General features: G+C 39.0%; 1 protein-coding gene across 1 annotated transcript in view; it reads right to left on the bottom strand.

The window, feature by feature from the left end:
- Positions 1–15,608, bottom strand: part of LOC123753888 (uncharacterized) — a 32,664-nt gene extending 17,056 nt beyond the window's left edge. The window contains exons 1-10 of the mRNA XM_045735839.2: positions 14,698–15,608; positions 13,408–13,608; positions 10,792–10,998; positions 9,864–9,970; positions 5,450–5,591; positions 4,064–4,137; positions 3,489–3,603; positions 2,971–3,050; positions 2,108–2,195; positions 753–977 (exon numbers count right to left, since the gene is read on the bottom strand). Coding sequence (XP_045591795.2) covers positions 753–977; positions 2,108–2,195; positions 2,971–3,050; positions 3,489–3,603; positions 4,064–4,137; positions 5,450–5,591; positions 9,864–9,970; positions 10,792–10,998; positions 13,408–13,608; positions 14,698–14,743 — 1,285 coding nt within the window. The 5' untranslated portion in view covers positions 14,744–15,608. The remainder of the gene's footprint in view (positions 1–752; positions 978–2,107; positions 2,196–2,970; positions 3,051–3,488; positions 3,604–4,063; positions 4,138–5,449; positions 5,592–9,863; positions 9,971–10,791; positions 10,999–13,407; positions 13,609–14,697) is intronic.
- Positions 15,609–15,903: the final 295 nt, after the last annotated feature.

The following is a 15,903-nucleotide window of genomic DNA, read 5'->3' as shown; positions in this document are numbered from 1 at the left end:
GATACCTCAGACGTATCTGAGATACCTCAGACGTATCTGAGATACCTCAGACGTATCTGAGATACCTCAGACGTATCTGAGATACCTCAGACGTATCTGAGATACCTCAGACGTATCTGAGATACCTCAGACGTATCTGAGATACCTCAGACGTATCTGAGATACCTCAGACGTATCTGAGATACCTCAGACGTATCTGAGATACCTCAGACGTATCTGAGATACCTCAGACGTATCTGAGATACCTCAGACGTATCTGAGATACCTCAGATACGTCTTTGTAAGCACCGTTTATATCAGTCTCTCACATGTCAGTCACACGTTCAGAACCCCTAGCTGTACTAACAATAGATTGAGCATCTCTAGATGTTTATCTTTGGATCAAAATAATGTAGGCGATGAGTCACAATAACGTGGCTAAAGTATGTTGACCAGACCACACACTAGAAGGTGAAGGGACGACGACGTTTCGGTCCGTCGTGGATCATTCTCAAGTCGATTGTGAATGAGCGACTTGAGAATGACAATCGACTTGAGAATGGGTCCAGGACGGACCGAAACGTCGTCGTCCCTTCACCTTCTAGTGTGAGGTCTGGTCAACATCAAAATAATGTTTCTGAGAGAACTCGAGTAGCATCAAACTCTTCCTAACGTAAGATTTATGTAAATTTTTAAATTTTACATAACAGATTTCTACAAATATCTACAGTTCATATTTTTTTCCCCTTCAGACGTGTTCGGGAGGCACTCACGCGTACAGGGCAGCATTGGCACCCTACTCCAGTAGAAGCCCTTGGCATCAGACATGCACTCGACACTTCCGCTGGTGGTCACCCCGACGGTGGCGTTGCCCTCCGACAGACCGTCCAGGCAGGTGTAGTTGACAGTGGCCCCGATGGCGCGGCTGAGAGCGAGTTCGGTCACCGTCGTCCGTGGCCACGAGGGGTCGAAGGCCATCACTGCCGGGCAAGCAACACCTGCGGAGATAAGAAGCGGCAGAGGGTGAAGCTAAGATTCTCTGAAGGTGAGCTGAACGGGACCATAATATGGAAGTGAGAGAGAGAGAGAGAGAGAGAGAGAGAGAGAGAGAGAGAGAGAGAGAGAGAGAGAGAGAGAGAGAGAGAGAGAGAGAGAGAGAGAGAGAGAGAGAGAGAGAGCGAGAGAGAGAGAGAGAGAGAGAGAGAGAGAGAGAGAGAGAGAGAGAGAGAGAGAGAGAGAGAGAGAGAGAGAGAGAGAGAGAGAGAGAGAGAGAGAGAGAGAGAGAGACAGAGAGAGAGAGAGAGAGAGAGAGAGAGGGGCGGGGGCATGGGGAGAGTGAGGCTATGAGAAGGGAGCTGAGAAGAGAGAAATTACAAAAAAAATAAAAGAGAAATATTAGAGAAATGATGGTACGTGAAAATTTACCGATGATAACCATAGATGTTTAAAACACACGTATAACAGAGGGAGACTTGCTCCCAACACGCTCAAGCAAAACAGTAATTCTAGTATGTAAAAAAAAGTAAAATATTTCCTGTTAGAAATATAAAACAGACCTTGATTAAATTTCCGTACTAATGTTCCTATTGCTAATCGCTTCTGTCTAAACGCTGTGGTCATCTTATTCAGACGTAAACATCTATTAGTTCAGACTTAAGATTTAAGTAAAAAATCAGTTTTACAAAAAATTATTTTCGACGTAAGTCTTTTCAGCAGGCTAGCAAAAGTTGGTGCCAACTCAAAAAAGAACAATTCAGGCGTGAATCTTAGTCAAAATAAGATTCTAAACTTGTACAATAAGACAACGTACACACAAGAACAGAAAGAGACAATGGTCCAGTCCGTGCTGGACACTTACCAAGTGGTGGACACAATTTAGTAATTGTCTAGGACAGAACCATCGGTACTTTCATTTAGTTTCTTACGTGTGGATTGGGTTATTTTTAATCGTTTTCTTTGCAGCCTCTAGAATAAACTGACTACTAACTTTTAAACTGCTAAGCTATTTAAGAATCATTCAAGAAGGTGAAGAGGAAAAATAATAATAGTGAAAACCTGGAAGGGTCCACAGCATATGAGGAAAAATGCAGATAGTGAATGGAGCGTGTGTAAAGTTAACAGGACTTACCCTGGTCGAAAGTCTTGGGGCGGACGGTGACGATGGCTTGGACGAACGATAAGGTGCCCCACGTAATGCTGTCCCACCACATGGTTACCTGGAAAGTTTATATGGTTGTCAGTCACTAGGTCAAGCTCAGGGACGAACTCCAGTTCGGGGAGGCGGTTAAGGTAATGGGAGGAGGACGAAGTTGAGGTCAAGGATGAGGTCGATGCTGGCAGTGAGGTCGAGATCAGGTGAAGGATGAGAGACTACTCATGTCAATAGTCAGTAAAGGTTGTGAATATCTCCAACGTTCCAACATATTATCTGCCTCACTACTGACCTATCTTCTAATTTATGGCAAGGGATGTTTTGCTTGTCCATGTCTTCCCGTCCCATAACATTGTTAGTCAGTCTTTGTCTTTTTTGTCACTGCCTGACACCCTCTGTGTGTGTCTTTACTTGTTGTGACTGCTGCAGGGTTGAGCTGTTAGCTCTTGGACCCCGCGTTTCTAACCGTCGGTTGTCTAACATACTGACATCCCAGCCTCTTATCATATCTACTACACGTCCCCCTCTCTGTCTCTCTGTCTCTCTCTCTCTCTCTCTCTCTCTCTCTCTCTCTCTCTCTCTCTCTCTCTCTCTCTCTCTCTCTCTCTCTCTCTCTGTCTCTCTCTCTCTCTCTCTCTCTCTCTCTCTCTCTCTCTCTCTCTCTCTCTCTCTCTCTCTCTCTCTCTCTCTCTCTCTCTCTCTCTCTCTCTCTTGTCTATGTGTAAGCCTACTTACCAAATACAGCCATAAATGACTGTACGTTAACCATAATTAAATTCTGCTGGTGTTTGTCCCTACACATACACTCACATAATGGCCCTTAAGACCTTGAAACTCACGCAGGAACTACCAAGGGAGCAGGACCACAGAAGGGAGCTGGTGCCAACCCCCTGCCCAAGACTGGCGCTCAGAATCTCTCCTGAAACCACCAACACAAAATTTCAATAGTTAAATAGATATTGTAGTGGTTTAGATCACATTCAAATTCATTGATCTAAGTATTTATTTTTTTTACACATATTTCTCTAAATTACGAATATTTAGTTGTCAATTGTATAGCAAATATGTATCATTGATGTATCGAACATTATCATTTGATGGATGGGATATATATATATACCCCAATAGGTGTGTTTCACTCCTATGTGTCCATTCACTTATAATTTACCTTTGACCTGAATTATGTTCAGGACTAAAGTACACTTTTGGTTGACTAGTCAGCTGTTGTGATGGCCTTAAAGAACCATCCCGTGGTTGAAAGGACACCAGCCCTGGACAAAACCAGTATGACGAGAGAAACTTTATATTTTTTTACAGCAATGGATTAATGGAGAGCACAGGAGGAGCAGGACCTTACCAACGTTGCCCTGGTAGTTGCCCACGCTCTGGAGCACGAAGTTGGCTACACTATCCATCACTACACTGTCGTAGATGGCGAACCTGCTGGACCCGTCCTTCATCAACAGCTCCACCTGTGCAGGGACAGGTATGGTCATAAATTGTCACTTGTTCATGCATTAGGGACATGTATACACACACACATACACACACACACACACACACACACACACACACACACACACACACACACACACACACACACACATACACATACACATACACACACACACACACACACACACACACACACACACACACACACACACACACACACACACACACACACACACACACACACACACACATGTATGTGTCTGTGTGTGTAAGAGTTGAGTTGGCGGGACAGTCGAGAGGCGGGATCAAAGAGCCAGAGCTCATCCCCCGCAAATACGTGAGCAAACACACACACTGGAAAAAGCTTAAAGCCTTAACACCATTGATTAATAACGCGAGAGAGGCATGAAAGTAGACCAATGAGCTTGCAAATGACTCGAATTGCATTAACTTGAATAGTTGGCACTAGGTACTGACCTGAACAACGAGAGGGCGAGCAGTGGTAACAGTTCCGTTCACGTCCCAGTTGAGATTGGCCCAGGTGTCGAAACCTGTACACAACACGAGAATAAACTCATTATGACTGAACAAAAAATGAAACGCAAAAAAAAAAAAAAACTGGAGTAACATCAACGTAGTTTTGTTGCCTCACATACCGTTACTATGGACAACGTTCTGTAATTTTTCTAAATGTGGTTAACAAGAATATTTCGTGAATAAATAACGAGGCAGTAAAATGGGTTCGAACCTGGATCTCTGATCACATCAAGGACAAATGTCTTCATTCATTCCATAATGTTCCTGTGATGTCATTGTAAAAGATATATCATTTTATGGTAAACGCTGTTCCGTAATTAATGGCTTAATAATATATACAAATACTGTTCCTGCTAAGTAACCTGATCCGTTGTATATCTCTAAATAAAACATTATTATAGAGTATATAGAGGCACCACTTCTAGTGCAATCGCAGGGACCCATAGCCACGTAGAAGAGAATAAAAGGTATTCAGAGAAGACCTTTCAGTCTCCCTGGACGCTTGTTAAGTATTATTATTATTATTATTATTATTGTTGAGAAAATCAATTGGAGCAATGCTAAGGATTCGACCTCTCGACATAGGTAGTCTTAAATATTCAGGTAAAAAACTGAGACAGACCAGAGAGATACTTGCCATTTTCTCAAGTTACTGCCGTCATGTTATGCTCCACCAATTTTCGTTTTCTTTCGTTTGGAGTGCAAGAAAACGTGAGCTGGAAGCCCCTTAAGCTAATTTATAATTTTAATTTTGTCTGGGACAGGCAGCCTGTGTATAAATATATATAGTTAGGTTTATTTCGAGGTCCCCCTCAAGGATGAACTCCTGACCTTCCCCAGGATGCAATCCCCACAACAGGTGACTAACCCCCGATATCTATTTACTGCTAGGTGATAGGAAAAGTGCCCAACTACTTCTATCCCATCCGAAATTCGAACTAGGGAATCCCAATTGTGAGGCGAGAACGAACTCCAACTGTTCAACTGAGATCTAGTTATCAACTAATTATAGAACATGTAGATTTTTATATATTTATATTTTACCAATCCTAAAATATCCAACACACCTAAAATGAATTTTGCCTAATCAAATAGTGTGAGTAGGCCTTATAAGCCCAACACCAATCCAGAGCAATTTGAAATTGAAATAAGTTTATTGAGGTAAAATACACACACAAAGGGATGAGGTAGCTCAAGCTATTCTCAACCCAACACCATTCCAAAGCAATTGTGGTGACCTTAAAATAATAACCCGCCAGAGGTTCATAGGTCCTTAACCCCGGCCCAACACACACACACAAGAAAGAAAACACGCGGACATCTCACCTATGAAGTAAAAGCTGCCATTATTGGGCTGGCCCGTCGCTCCAGTTAAGCTGAAGGCGAGGGGTGGCGTCAGCGGTACAGAGAGCCCAAGCACCTGCGTCCAGCCGCTATCGGCCGGGTCCTCGGACATGTCGCACCATACCTTCACGTCCGCAGAGGAAATTTATGTATTGATATATTTAGTTAGTTAGTTATTTACAAGGAGTTACAGTGGGTTGTGAAGACGCATCTGTTGATGGTTATGTGATACATTTCTGCGAAGATATTAACACGCAAAGCGTTTACTAAGGATAGAGCTAAGCCCAAGTGGTCACGGTTCTACGCATGTCACGGATGCGTAGAACCCAAGTGGTAGTTCTACGCATGTCACGGATGTGGCTATACAGCACTGGTCGTGTCACGAACGACTCAGGAGTGCCAACATATTCAGATTACCAACACGGAACAGAAAGTACCCAAGCTGAGCAATGTTGAAATGATTAGGTCCACCAAGGATTTTAGATTTAGATTCTTGTATTTGGTTTACGAACAGTACAGTAAATACTGTTATTGGAGGCGAAATGAACAATTAGCCGCGTACTATAGTTTGGTTTTTATTCCACCTAAAAGCAAAGCCTCCCTGTATAAACGCCATGTAATCAACATAATGGGTAAAAACATAAGGTAAAACAAAAGAGAATCACATAATAAAGCTAACATAAGTAATACTAAATACTACAAATCCCACCCAATGCTAACACCGTGTCTGTTAAACTCTAGTTTTCCAACACACCTTTAGTCACTAAAACAATACACTGTAATACAAAATAATAGGCTATATATAGGTCCTGTGGAGTGTATCGACATTTAAGGTAAGCTATGTTGCATCTACCACAAAGTAATGATACTTATGATATGTAATATGATTATAGAGCCGATTATAAGTTCTATAATACATTCATAAAATAATATAACTACAATTTGATTTACAAAAGTATTTGTGATGGATATCTTAGAGTTAATAGACAGCTAGGAAGCAAAATTTTCAATTATTCTGAAAATCCAAACATTACCCAGAGTATCGTTGAGTGTAAGTGACACCAAACCTTTAGAACAGAGTGTAATTGATGTGAGTTAATAATTAAATAATTTAAGTTGCAATAATAATCACCATACTTTTACTTTCTTGTATCCTCCATGGACTGGGTTAGAGAACTGTTACACAATGTATAATGCAGTGGCGCGTGAATATATTTTTAAAATATTAAAATTTAAATTTTGTTTAAATTAAAAAAAAACAAATACAGTAGTTTCTAAAATGTTTTTCCATTGATAAATTACCGGTAAGTTCCAACTGTTGCTGTTGTTTAACATTCGCTACCTGGAACAAAAACTTCCAAGTAGCACGGGCTATGGTGAGCCCGTAGTCAAAGTTCCACTGTTAACCAGCATGTGCACATTCTCGCCTGTGTTCCGTGGGGGGAATGCTGACAATAATGAGTGCTGAGGGCCAAGTTTAATGGATTCGATTTTGGGCGATAAGTTTATGGTCATTTTGCTCGCCTTTGGTACATTTGATCTTTTTATTGTCTCCCTCTCTGTGATATTTGTTCAGCTTAACGCTAATGATATTTACATGTATGTGTGAGGCTGCTTGTTGAGTATATATGAAACTTTGATATATATATATATATATATATATATATATATATATATATATATATATATATATATGTATATATATGTATATGTATACATATATATATATATATATATATATATATATATATATATATATATATATACATATATATATATATATATATATATATATATATTATATATATTATATATATATATATATATTATATATATATATATATTATATATATATATATATATATTATATATATATATTATTTATATATATATATATATATATATATATATATATATATATATATATATATATATATATATATATCGAACAAGCTTGAATGGTCCCCAAGCATATATGCAACTGAAAACTCCACACCCTAGAAGTGCCTCGAACCCAGATAGCCAGGAGTACTATACAACTTGCAGAGTTGCATAGAGTTGCAGAGCAGCAGAGAGTTGAGTAGTTTAGCCAGTCTGTACGTGGGTGTAGGTTCCAGGATAATGATCGCTCAAAGTGGGTTTTATGGGTTTTGACAGTTTCATATGTATATCCAGATTTGTACTCTCCAGTAGCTTGCGACAGTTGAAATTCAGGCCTTTTTGGCATTGACAGTTTCAACCGATTTGTTTTAAGACTACGAGTAAATCTGGCATGCAAAATCAATTGTAATAAATTATATCTTGGTTAATTATATGTTCAGAATTGGTCATGGGATCAATGATGTCGGCCGCTGTGACCGTGAGAACAATCGATGCTGAAATGTGGCCGGCCCGTGCCAAGAATACCGAACTAATTATATTGGAGTTTATAGTAAACCCGTAAAATATAGCTCAGCTGAACACGTTTGATCGTTGCCGTTTTCTGTTAAGACATTTCTCTGTTTTGCTAACATTTCCTGTTCTGTTTATCTGTTTTCCATACACATGGGTATTCAAGCCTGATGCGGAGCATATGTACATTTTTCTTCTATTGTTTCCTCTTAACAAAACTCTTTCATAGTTGCTCGAATTTGTGTACCATCTTGGAGATCCTTGTGTTGTAGAGGCTTCAGAATGGTCACTGTACGTCTACAGCATTGCTCAAGGGTCTAGATCTAAATGTTTTCTTAATCTGTGCTAGTCTGTGTTTACATTCCTCTTTTTAGTTACTAATTTTGTAGCCTCATCTGCCAAATGTCAATAACTGGTATTCCTACAAAGCTTGGCACTTAGTTAATAAGTATTCGACGATCTTGAGTTTAAGTAAGGTCAGATGGATGTAGTCGCATAAGTGAACGTGTTGCAATGTGTTAGTTGTAGTTCTCGAATCTGCGTGTAAGGTGGTCTGTGTGCGTTTAGCCAGGGCGTGTTTAATTGGATTTTGAATGGCTATCATCTCTGTAAAGTGGAGCACCCGTTTGAGTCTCCAACTAAATATAGAATGCCCTACCTTAATCGCAGCTCTAGATGCTTCTCTGCTGGTCTACTGATTCGCCTGTGAAGTATGTGAAGCTGTCAAATACTCTCTATTTATATATTGTCTTGTGCATTGTTGCCTAGTAGATGAAGTTATTCCTATTCATTTTTTCTTAAAGAGCCACAATTCTAAAGTATGATGGTAATGGTTTCTTTCGTGCATAGCAAAATCTATTTGGACGTCGTCAACACCTTTCTTAGTGGTTGCATTTGTGATCTTAAAGGCATTGGAGGTGTTTAATGCACAGTGTGTGTTTTCACTTGTTGCCATTGGAGACTTTTCTGTCCTGTGTTAATGCTCCATTGATAATCAATTTTAAGTCTACTGTTTCTTAGGGTCTAGTTAATCTTGGTCAATATGCATCCAGCAACACCTGTTATCCTTATTTCAACCGCTGTTAGTTTGGTTTCCAGTCTTAAGTTTAGTATTTTAGTGCACCCGGGAAGCCTGCGTTATGCCTTGCATCGTTTTGAATAACCTCAACCTTAGCCAACTATGTAGAGTAGACAAAACGTATGTGTGCTGGTTAGCATTGTAAAAGCACTTCTATCACTTTCTGTGGTTGAGTGCTCAATAACTCACTACACTATATGTAGCATAACAGAACTCTAACTCTCTCCATGGAGACAAAACAAAATGTATATACAGTGGTTAGTGTTATATATAGTGGTTAGTATATACAGTGGTTAGTGTTATATATAGTGGTTAGTATATACAGTGGTTAGTGTTATATATAGTGGTTAGTATATACAGTGGTTAGTGACTGCAGCATCAGCGGTAGAAAATAAATCCCAGACAAAACTACACTGTGTAACTGGCCAACAAGAGTACACTGGCGGCAAGTTGTACTTTTGGAAAATGAACACTTTATAATTTGTGCGGGTAATACGAAATCATTTTGTTTTCACATATATGAAAAGTTCACAAAAATACATTCTTTTGGAAGAAAAGGAAATATATGCCCGAAACGCTGCGCGTACTAGTGGCTTTACAAGATTGTAAATACTATGCTATGTATTCTCTCAAACCCAATGTACCTTCTTGTATGTAAATAAATAAACAAATAAATAAATAAATATAACAAGAGCAAGATTATACGCTGAAAGAATACAGAAACAGGAGAATAATATAAGTTGCCTAATATTGGCCATTAAGACATGTAAAAAACAGAATTATTGAAAGAGTTTAACCCTGCTGCTAGAGGTATTGGAAATCAGGCATAGAGATTGGACCTCAGCCGGAGTGAATGGAAGAAGCAGCTGCAGAAACTCACTCAAAATTACCAGAGGCGGTGCAAGTGCCCCACTCCATAAGGCTTACCTGCACTTGCGGGTCCTTTACGTTTCCTGAAGGTACAACATTGTAGAGACCAGAGGCGTTGAAGCCGAGTTCGGCAAGTTCAGAGCAATCGCGAGGAGTCGCACACGCTGTGAAGGAGCATCAGGATAAAATAATGTTTATAATTTTTCTCGCTTTATTTGGGGATTGGCAAGGAATGAGTATGAGTTTGTGTATGTCTATGAGTTTGTGTATGAGTGTATACTGGAAGTAAACACAAACTGTACCAATATTTTGTACACCTCAGCATCATGACAAACAGACTTGCCCTTTTTTTTTACTGTCCAGTTCATTTTGTAGAATTAATTATATTAACGTTAGGCTATTAATATTGTTCTTTAATTTATACACAATATTTTTTAATTAAGACAATTTATGAATATGCAACTATTTTATGAGTTAAATTTTCTTGATTTTTTATATAAATACTTATAAATTATTTAATAAAGTTTCAAAATTTCAATATCAAAGTCAGTTACTTTTACTACTGATGTTATAGTTGAACAACTGTTGGCATTACTACTACTTTTTGTCATTACTAGGCCTATTGCTGTTGTCATTACTAGGCCTACTGATGACCAAGATATAACACCACTCATATTGTAAGCCAAAGAGTATACATATATTTTTTGTTTATGTCTACAAATGTGAGTCTGACTTACACTGATGTACACCTCTTCAGTCAAACACTCAACCACGTACACACTCAAGCACTCACACTTAAACACCCACAAAAACCACTCAACCACCCCATACACCCTCTTACATACCCACTCACAACCCCACCCCCTACACACCCACCATCTCAACCACCCACACAGCCACTCACTCACATATGACCCCCACTCATCCATCCACACTCACCCACCCACACACACACGCACACACACACAAACTCACCCTTACTCACCCTGGTCGCACACGTCCCTGATACTGGTCCAGTTACCGTTGATACATTGCGATGCCTGGGCCACCTCGCCTGAGAGCCATTGCATGAGAGGCTTACACACGAAAATGACACCAAAGGTGTCCCCGGTGGAGGCATTGAACCCCTCCTTCATGATTGCGTTGTCGGGAGTCGGCGGCTTATCCGAGCACGTAGGAACGGTATTTGTTACTGAGAAAGAAGGAACAAAGTATATTTATTTACTAATGTTCCTATACCGTTTATTTGTCGTTTCCCTACAGGTTGTCTCTGCCCTTCCCTCCCACATCCCTTCCCTACTAAAAACAAAGGTACTTCTATTTCACCTGTTTGTAAATCAACAAACCTTCCCCCCATATTCTATATTCCTCTCACTCTCACCCATTCCCAGCCTACTCCTCCCTTACCCATTCATATTCCCCTCACCCCTCCATCATCACCCAACCTCTCCCTCACCCATTCCCACGACATTCCTTACTATACTGTAAATATGTAGTGTTCTCTGAAATGAGAACATAAGAGTAGGCCTAACATACAATTGTGAGGCTGGTCCTGTTTACTTCTAACCAGTCATTCGTGTAAGGTATAGGCCCTGTTTACACCCAACACTAACACTCGTGAGGTGGGTCCTGTTTACACCCAAGCCTTATGACCATAAATATTATAAATTGCCTAGGCGAATTATTTAAATTATTTATATTTCACTTGGTATAGTGATACTTTTTATCTAAAATTTAACACAGTTGCAAATTACAGTTGAATAAGTATGTGCTAAAAGATTTGAAGACGATTAATTACTAACATGTGTATACACAATTAGAAAGTATGTTAGTATGGCTATTTTAGACTAAGAATGAGTTGAAAAAGGTGGTGGTGGGGGGGGGACCACTTGACCGGATACCGCAGTGTTCAATGGATTAATTTCCAGATATCACAGCCTCACCTGCACTCCCGCCTGTGCCCAAATAACAGGCCCGAAAGTGTATAGCTCTATATGCAAATAGATCCCTAATAGGCCTGGCTCTGACATCCATGATATTTATACATGGTTTCATGACTTATAAAGTTCTTTAATTACTTTATTCAAGACGCCACACATTCTTTGATACGGTCCGCCAACCACCATAACCATAAACCGCCATCCACCATGAAACCATAAATTTATTTAGGCTGGTTAAAGCTGGTTGTATTACTAAATTTGGCCAAATGGGAAACTGGCCTTGCGTGTCTCGAACTCACGCAAGGGTCACTTACAAGTCTAAAAAAAAATTCATTTGTGTATGTCAACTTCCTATATTTGAAATTTCTTTTTATCAGTAATTCGTATTTTTTTTTAAATCACAATAAAATCTCCCCTCTGAGTGAAAACGACCTAAAGTTTATATGTTTAAATCACTTATTTAAATAATTCGTTTGTTACATAATATATAATATCCATGCCATTAAGGCCTCTTGGATTAGGGTATATACCGAGAAGTGCAACGTGCTTCTCGGTGTATATACAACGAGTATACTTTATCCTGCACTATGTTTAGCACTAAAGTATTGTATATTTATGTTTTTATTATTATTATTATTATTATTATTATTATTATTATTATTATTATTATTATTATTATTATTATTATTATTATTATCTACCACAGACGTGGCCACACATTAACAATGCTAACCAGCATATATACATTTTTCTTCTGTCCTCCATGGACAGGGTTAGAGATTTGCTAAACATATAGTTCAGGGATTTATTGAACAATCAATCACAGAAGGTGATTGTAGTGCTGTTAAAATGCTAGGCTAAGCTACATACGTAAATACATAAATACACAGATTTACGTATGCTCTACATAAAGTGTTCGATGTGTCTATGTGGTGGTTGGTCGGTAGGCAATTGTGGTGGCCTTAGTAACTGTCTTCCAGAGGCTGATACCAAACCAGTAGCTTCTTGGACACAATGGAGAAAATACAAATTTCTGACATTTCAATCCAATTCCTACGTTATGAGTTATCTAGTTTGCTCAACTCCAACAGTCATATTAAAGATATACGAAAAGCAGATGTCATACATAATGGATGAAACACCTGCCCTTCTTGCCAACCATATGGTCAGTTCAAGTACTGCACTTGGGGCGGTGTATAACGCATACACATATTACTTACACCTGCCAGCAGTTGTTCACCTAAGGAATTGAACATGGCGTCCAATTAACATAAATCAAGGCCATGTTTGGCGACGCATCATGTATTTTAGCTAATTAAGGTACACTAACCTCACCCTTTTTAAAACTGTAGAGTTGAAGGCAACATCATCATCATTGATAAAAGTGCAATTCTCGCAAGAACCATAAACATTATGTGATATGTATCAATATAACAAACACTATCAATAATTATAAATGAAATAATAATACAAATCGATAACAAAAAATAAGACTAAATATTAAGAAAACTCGGCTTCTCACCACAGGTCACGTTGAATACAAATTGATAACAAAAATAAGATTAAATATTAGGAAAACTAGGCTTCTCGCCACAGGTCACGTTGAATACAAATTGATAAGAAAAAATAAGACTAAATATTAGGAAAACTCGGCTTCTCACCACAGGTCACGTTGCTCTCTAGCAGGGTCGGGTCGGAACAGTTGCTGGGAAGAAGACGGTCTCCGGTGTTCCAAATACTGGTCTCTGGGTTAGGACACGACCAGAACGTGGTTTTTCCGTTTATTGTCTTTCCTGTGTACCCTGACGGAGGCGTCACACACAGAGAGGGTACTGTTCCAAATATCACCTTACCCGGCACCCCTAGAAAATATGAGTCCAGATGTAAGCTAAGGAATTAATTATACGTATGCATCCAATATATATATATATATATATATATATATATATATATATATATATATATATATATATATATATATATATATATATGTTAGAAAGTGTGGTTTAAAACTTCATTTACGTAATTATTGGACAAATATTACAACGCTAGTATCTTGACTATTCCATATTTTAAGTACTAATTATCAGTTAATAATTATTATAATAATTATAAAGTTCATCCTTGTTTACGGTTTCTTTATATGATGGTTTTCTTTATAACCGAATTAAAGCTGCTATACAGTTTACTCATGCAGCACTAGGCTATTCATCAAGATTCACTTATCCAGCACTATGCTGTTCATCAATACGCATTCATCTAACACTAGGCTGCACAATCGACTTGAGAATGGTCCAGGACGGGCCGAAACGTCGTCGTCCCTTCACTTTCTAGTGCGTGGTCTGGTCAACTAGGATTCTCATCAACATTCACTCATCCAACACCTGGGTTACTCACCCAGCACTAATCATCAAGACATGATGAGCAGTTTTGTACAACAAATGTGTCATACTGATTTGCATGGCAATCATGTTCATTAACATCTGCCATGAAAATAAATTAGAAATTCAACGATAAAAAAAATGTCGGTGGTCAGCAAAATATTATATGAGGTGTCAGCAAATTATGAGTCATTAGTTATGAGTTATTACAACATATAAACCAGCTTTTGATATCAGGAAACTCACGAAAGGACAAATGCTGAATTTCAGTAATAATATTGTCAGCGTTCAAACACTTTCACGGTTAACCTTGTATTTTTAGAGGGACCAAATAGAGATACATATTAATGAATAGCTAAAACAGATGACCAAACTACACATCAGAAAATAAAGAAACGACGACGGTTCATTCCGTCGTGGACCATTATCAAGCCGTGTGATAATTTTGCTATGTCAGCTAAAACAACATACATCAACCATACTCATGAACTCAGTATTTATTATTTTCATCTAATGACGTAATAATGAGAAGCATATTTGTATAAACGTGGATAAGATGAAGTAACGTACCTGGGAGGAAGAGGACGGGCAGCACCAGCCAACCCTTCCAATTCATTTTTGTGAGACGAGACGAGTATGAGAGGAGTGTGATGAGCCGCGCACCGTGACCCAGCGGCGTCTTGGGAGACTGGCAGGCTCTGTCAAGCTGAGGATGAAGGGTGTCCACCGCCGCGCTTGCGCACTAGGGCTGGCAACATGTTGTTTGGGGGCGTTACATTCCTTCACCTCGTTCCTAGGGGACTTTCTGGTGCTCGTGGGAAATTGTCAGGAAATGACACTAAAAGAGCTTCGCGAGGGCCAGATTCACGAAGCAGTTGTTGTGTTGATTTACGGGCGACGACGATCATGGGATCGGATGCGCCTCCACGAAGCAGTTATGTAAGTACTTACGAGCGTATACATCTTTCCTCAATCTTTGACGGCTTTGGTGACATTTATTAAACAGTTTACAAGCATGAAAACTTCCCAATCAACTATTGTCAATCAACTGTTGTTATTGTTATAAACAGGCTCCTGGTGCTTCGGAGCTCATTATCTGTTTAATAATTGTAAACAAAGTCGCCAAAGATTGAGAAAAGATGTTCAGGTTCGTAAGTGTTTGCGTAACTTCTTCATGAATCTAGCCCTCGGTATTGAACTTTGATTCTCTCTTGAGCTGTAGATATGTGGTTTAAAGTAAGTCGTCTGTGGTCTATTAACTGTGATAAAATAAAAAATGATTGGCTCCGGGACACTGGAGAGGCAAATGAAACCAGTATGAAACTAGTTCACCACTAATGTAAATTTAACGATCATTGGGGTCCAGTAGCTGAACCCATGTGTAGCAGTAAACTTAATACCACTTATCATCATGGTGGGTATGGGGTCCATACCCATTATTATAGTGAAATTACCATACGGTATCAGGTACGGTTCGACTTGTTGTATAAGTTTGCAATTAAGAGACAATTCTTAGCCAGAACGACTAAACGGCATTACTTATTGCATATAATTGTCTGAGTGGACTCAGATTGGACCCAATTATACGTCCACTCAATCATGAACGGACTCATAATTGTCCACTCGCGTGAAAATATTACATTTTTAATATGATTTTCAAATGAGTATTCGGTAATCTTTTTATAGATTCGTTCCATAACCAATTTTAAAATTATCCGTGAATTTGTTGACGGGGAGTTCAAAATTACATAAAACCAATACACCGCAGAGATCAAC

Source organism: Procambarus clarkii, chromosome 6 (genome assembly GCF_040958095.1).
Source record: "Procambarus clarkii isolate CNS0578487 chromosome 6, FALCON_Pclarkii_2.0, whole genome shotgun sequence".
In the NCBI taxonomy this organism is placed as follows: Eukaryota; Metazoa; Arthropoda; class Malacostraca; order Decapoda; family Cambaridae; genus Procambarus; species Procambarus clarkii.
The sequence above is the reverse complement of the archived record's forward strand: the minus strand, read 5'-3'. Positions and strand labels throughout refer to the sequence as shown.